The following is a 6068-nucleotide window of genomic DNA, read 5'->3' as shown; positions in this document are numbered from 1 at the left end:
GAAAAAGTGAGTGTGCAAATATGAGTTTAATCATAAAAGCATACCCACTCTCCGACCAGGGACGTACGCACCAGGAAAAAACAAACACAACGAGCAAGTGAGAAAGTTTTGAGGGGGAACAGACAACACAAACCCTCCGCAAGGACAACACGTTCTACTTCTCCGCGCAAAGGGCCTTATTTTCTCCGTTCCCCAAATGAACTGGAAAGTAATGACGGGAGTAGCGGGAGGGCAGCAAACGGTGTCCCGGCGGGCCTGGGCGCCACACGTGCAACGGGACAGACTGACCCGACACAACTGCCGCGGCGGCGTCCCCGAGTTGCGTGGCTCTTGCCTCGCCTCTCCCGCCATGGCCCGGCCCGCCCCGTCTATCTTATCGCCTACAGCAAACAGACCAAAACCGAACGCGGCGTTCGACGAAACGGTCGACCCTTTTTATTAGACCCCCTTGCCCCTGCCTACCCATACCAACCTCACCTGTGCGCAGTGCACCACCCTGTCCCCCCCTCCCCCCACCCTGCCCCGTATTCTTCCACCCTAATTGTTTTATCTGCTGTGCTTCAAAAGGGTTGTGCTGCTGCTGCAGGCTGTGACCTCGCATGGGTGCCGCCTATTAGCAGCAAGGGGGCAGCAAGACCAAAGGCACGCCAACAAAGAACGCCCCCTACCGGCCCCGCCCCGCCCCAGGTGGGGTTCGTTCGTACGTTCCCAATCACCACGCTCACACAGCAAACTGCCTGCCGCCGCCGCTGCTGCTGCCGCTGCCGCTGCTTCTACGCTGCCATCAAATGCCCGCGCCGCCTAATACAAAATAATACACTACTCGTATGAATAAGGAGGTTGGCGCAGCAAGCGCAAGCAGGTCGTCGTCATTACCCTCTCCTCCGCCACCCTGTCGTGTCGCGTCGTGAGATTGGAGGTTATAACAGCCGGCCGTATGCTAATGCGCGATGTCCTTTTGGCCGCCGCCCCCCGCGACCACCCCTGATGAGCTCCGCCATAAAGTGCAGCGCAGGCGAGATAACGGCGCAAGGTGTCACGGAAAGGGACCCAGCATGACCCGACAGACCACCAGGTACACCTTTTTACCAACGTTTATTATTTCTTTAATATTTTTTTTTACCATTATTCTCCGGCGGCATCATAAATAGCGTGTACTCGAGGAGTGTTTGCCCGCTTTTCTCCCAACCGCCCAAACCGTTCTCGTCGTTAGACCGACCGACTCGCTTGCAACAACACGATGATGATGATGATGACTTTGAACCTGGGCGCGGTGTTGCGGCGGTGCGACGCTCTGCCGACATCTTCTTCCGGCGCGCACCACAAAAAAAGAGTCGTTCGCCGAACATTCCGTCCGTCCGTACCTTCGGTCTGCGCCCCTCCCCCCAGACTCACCTTTACGCCGACAGCGGCGGCGGGCTTTGCCATTGCAAGGCGTGTCGGGCCGCCAAACGAGTGCGAGAGAGAGAGAGAGAGGTGCGGGGTGCAGCGGTGCGGCGCCGCGCTACGCCACCCCCGCGAGCCGCGCATTTCCACAAACGAGGCTTTTGCACTGCCGCTGCTGCGCCTCGAGTGAAAATCCCGCTAAGAATGGAATTGTGTGATCTGCAAAGCCGCGAGCGGCGCCAGAGAGGGGGAGGGGAGGAGGAGGAGGGGTTATCCCTGGGAACGTCTCGGTGCGCGGGCGGCGGGACGCGGCCCGGCCTGCAAAACCGCGCGGGAAGAAGAGACGACGACACGCGATCCTTTTTAATCAACGAAAAAAAGAAGGTAAAAATATACAGAACATCTCAGAGTCCCTCTCTCCAGCATGAGCGCCACACCAAACGGGCCCACCTCAACAACACGACATACGAAAGGTGCGGGGAACAAGCAAGTACCGACTGCAGCCGGCGCAGCCCGTCCCGTCCGGCGCAAAAAGATATGCAAGCAATTCTCACTGCGGAATGCTAAAAGAGTCGCGGAGCCGTTGGAGAAGAGAGGAGGGGGGGGGGGTCATGTCATCGACCCGGCTGCATCCTGCTGCACGCGCCGCGCCCCGGGCCGAGTGGGTCGTGATTGCATTCCACTTCGACCAGCCGAGTCACCATACGACCACCACCACGGTGATCGCCGTCCTCGGGGCCGCCGTCGTCAACGTGCACCTCCAGCTCGTGCCACGCACCAGGACGGCGGCTACGACGACAACCCCCCCACCCCCTCCGGCCCCCTAGTCTTCGACCTCATTCTTGTGTTGAAAACGGAGCCAAGTCCCCCGAAAACTAAAGCGAGAGCGGCCAAACACACAACGGGGAGGACATCCAGAGGAGGACGCCGAGGAGGCTATTGTTGTTCGCCGTGCAGCTGCCAAGGTAGAGCTGCCTGCCTGACCAGCTGCGCCCCCAAACAACCACCGCCACCACCACCACCCACCCCCTCCCCTGAACCCCAACGCATTTTTTCTCGGATCCGCCGTAAGAGTATCTTCTCTCTCCCCGAAAAGCAAACGAAACATATTTCCCCACCATACTACCTGTCTCACGCATTTACACTTTTCATTCAAACGCGCATGTTTGTTGGCGGGGAGGTTGTCGTCGTCGTCGACGATGATGTTCCCATACCCCTCTCCCCCGGGCCATCAATCGCCACGACGGGGGGTGAGGAGAGGAGCCCGTCAAAGGGTTGGATGGAACGGCAGATTGCTGAGGGTGAGGGGAGGTTGGGGGGGCAGGTCTTCACACGGTGGCTCTACACGGGTGTAATGAGGAGGACGACGCAGGAGGACATCCGTTTGACGACGACCGGACAGCGTCCATCCGGTCCAGCAGAGACACAGCATCACACCTGCCAGACGGATGAGTCAGGCTCGTTACCGGCCAAATGGACCGGACTGGTCCGGGCGACACGACACACATCATTCCAGATGGACGACACGAACTCGCCGTGACCCCGCGGGCCTCGCGGCGGTGTGGCGCGCGGGGTCTCTTTTTCTCACGGCCGCTGCTGTTTGCTGCTCTGGTCGCGCGGGGCGCACCGCAAAGCAAAGCCAACGGCAGCAGCCCAACACCGCACCAGTGTGAGGGGAAAGCAAACGGCGATGCATGAGGCGATCGCGCACCGCAACACGACCATCAGCCGCACACCTTCACATGCCATCCGCCAAAACCACAGCAACGAGCGATACACACCAAGTCCAACCGCCGGAAAAAACAAAGGAACGGTTCGACAAAAATCGTATAACGGGTTTCCTCGCGCGGTGAACAGCTTAAAATGACTTGATGCCTGAGCCGCTGCTGTTTCTTGACTGATCGTGGCGGCGTTATGGACACTGCACACATCGATGCGCGCGCCCGGCCCGCGTAGGTGAGCCAGAGAGTGGCGGGCCGTAAATCGCTTGCAGTTATGACAGGCAGGCGCTGCAGCAGCAGCAGCAGCCATTGCAGGCCAGTCGCGCGCCGCTCACCACACACGTCGAGTTTCTCATACACCAACCACGCACGACAGCATCCCTTCGCATCATCGGCTCTGCATTCAACAGGCAGGCCGGCCAGTCCGGTGTCAGCAGGGAAGAGGAGCGGAAGGGAGGGGGAAAGGGGAGGGGCCGCGAGCCCGTGGCGTCGTCCTCGCGACGTCCCCGCCGCGTCCTGAGGTCTCGGTCTCGCCCCAGGCCCTCATATCCAGGTGACGTCCTCCGCGTGCGCGCCTGCGGCCCCCGGCGGTGCAGCTGCCGCAGCTGCCGCCGCACTGACATTATGATACTCTCGCCTCACTTCCTGCGGCGACTAACGGCGCTGATGAACTTGGCAATTATTAGCTCTACTCCTCCGGGTCCTTCCTCCTGATGCCGTCCCGTCCTGTTACATCTCTGCACGCTCGCGGCGTGGCGGGGCGTGGAGTGGCGTGGCGGGCCGCGGGCTATGGGTACACGCACGCCTAGGGCCGCCGAGACCCCCGCCCCACCACCCGCGGGACGACAGACCGTATATTCATTACTCCGAGATGAATGCACACACGTCGAGTCCGGCCTGCTAATCCCATCTTCCTTGCTTCGCATGCAAAAATTATACTCGACGCGAATCATCCCCGCGACGAATAACAACGCGCGACAACGCGCAAGAAGCAAGAAGACTGCGTCTTTTCTTCTATCGTAATAACTTAGAGAAGGATACGTATAATTTTTTTTCGGCAGACAGCGGGAGGAGTCGAGTCGACCAACCGCCTTATCCCCCACTCCCCCTTCCTCCTCCTCACGGTCATGGTCATGGTCATATAACCCAGGCCTCCGAAAGACCTATAGGTATTCACAGCCGCTCACGGTGAGCCACTGAGTCCTGACGGAGTCCTGCCCAGAGTTTGGCTTCGTGTGTGACGTAGGGGAATCAGCCCCCCGCCGCGAGAACGTGCGGTGGGAAGAGGAAAGAGGAGAGGGGGGGGGGCATTACCTGTCCAAAGAACAATGGCACCATCAACCACAGCGCGCAGACTTATTTCTTATTTTCTACATTTTCTTCCTCCATCCTTCCCTTCTCCACTATTATTTCTTCCTCGCGAGCATTTTCAATAATGGCCTCTCTACCTTTTCCTCCCCAAAAGCGCGATATTAAATGTCCACCTCCCACCCGCCTCGCTGCGCCGCCGGCCGCGCATTCCTCGCGGTTCCCGCCGCGGGTCGCGGACGCGTCCGGGAGGAGGGCGTCATCGCCGGGCACAGCCGGTAGCGGGCCTTCCCCGCGCGAGAGCCGCCTGCGGACGCAGTCCGATGTGCTGGCTGCACTCGCCGCGCGCGGGACCGTTAGCGAACAGCATTCAATACCGAGGGCCTGTGCCGCACTGGAGGCGGAGGAGCAAGGCAGAGGGGAAGCAAAGAGGATTAGACCAGGGCTATCCATAAATTAGGCGAGACTAGACTGGTCGTCATCACCGCCGTCTTCTTGACGGAGGCGAAGGGGCGGGGGGCGAGGGGAGAGGTCAGCTATTGTCTCGCGGCAGCATCAGCCCGTCAGTCAGTCAAGGTAATGGCATAAGCGGCAAGGAGACGGAAAAGGGGGGGGGGGGCGAGCACCACAGCTCCACGACGACGACCTCTCGCTCGCCTGCTCGCTCCTGAACGCTCCCGCGCAGGCAAACTTTCGACTTCCACAGCGGACAGGTAGTTGACCTCCCCGGCTCCCGCCGGCCGAGACCCCTGGACAGATCATATCGGCGATACCGTCCCCGCCAACGCTAACGGCCAGCGGCTGTCTCATTAGCCGGGACCAGGCAGCAGACTCCGAGAAAAATATTGCTAAAAATATAATGTACAAGATGCAACGCAGGTGATGTGTAGCTAGTTTACCTGCTGCTGGGAGTCCATCTTGGGGCAGTCTGCTTGCCGGCGTTGCTCGGCCCTGTCCCTCCACCGCAGCACCCCCATGGCGACGGTCACGAGCCCGGACACGCTCTGCGCCAGGACGCTGACGGGGCCGCGCCTCGCGGCTGCCCGGCGCGCGGCGGGGCGCGCGGGGGCAAAGCGAACCGGGCGGACACTACTCGCACTCACTCACTCGCACGCACAAGCACACGCACACGCACACGCGCGTGCATGCACACACACGCACGCCTTGTCACCGGCGGGCTGCCAATGCTCTTCCAGGCACAGCAGCAGGAGCCATTGGCCGGGGTCAGTCCGTCTGATATTCTTGTTGTGGGGGTGGATTAATCCTGAGCATCCACTCCACAAGCGCACTACAGAACGGCACCAACTCGGGGGGTCACAAAACACGCACTCAGGGACGCACTCGGCGATCGGCTCGTCACTGTGGAGCGCGAGAACGGCACACACGCGCACTGCTCGGCTCGGAGGACGGCTCTCGACTGACAACACTCTCCCCTCCACCGCTCCGCTCAGCTGGCGTGGCGAGGCGAGCCGCCGGCCGGGCCGCCAGCCCGAGCAGCCAGCCAGGCCCCCTCGTGCTGCGCCTTGCCGTGCTGGCCGCCAGCCTCGTCCGGCCGGTGGTTGCTGCCCCCCCCTCCTCTCTGTCCCGCCGTGACCCCTTCTCCAGTGCAGTATTGGTAATTCCCCTTCCCCAGGACCTCAGCACCCTTCACTC

The 6068-nt window shown here is 61.0% G+C and overlaps 1 protein-coding gene across 1 annotated transcript in view; it reads right to left on the bottom strand.

Moving 5' to 3' along the window:
* LOC113205749 (rap1 GTPase-activating protein 1) overlaps positions 1–5854 on the bottom strand; it is a 42334-nt gene extending 36480 nt beyond the window's left edge. Inside the window, exon 1 of the mRNA XM_026421493.2 lies at positions 5315–5854. Coding sequence (XP_026277278.1) covers positions 5315–5392 — 78 coding nt within the window. The 5' untranslated portion in view covers positions 5393–5854. The remainder of the gene's footprint in view (positions 1–5314) is intronic.
* Between the last annotated feature and the right edge of the window lie 214 nt (positions 5855–6068).

The sequence above is a fragment of the Frankliniella occidentalis genome, unplaced genomic scaffold (genome assembly GCF_000697945.3).
Source record: "Frankliniella occidentalis isolate FOCC.00 unplaced genomic scaffold, Focc_3.1 Scaffold26, whole genome shotgun sequence".
In the NCBI taxonomy this organism is placed as follows: Eukaryota; Metazoa; Arthropoda; class Insecta; order Thysanoptera; family Thripidae; genus Frankliniella; species Frankliniella occidentalis.
This window is presented reverse-complemented; position numbering and strand designations above follow the sequence as displayed.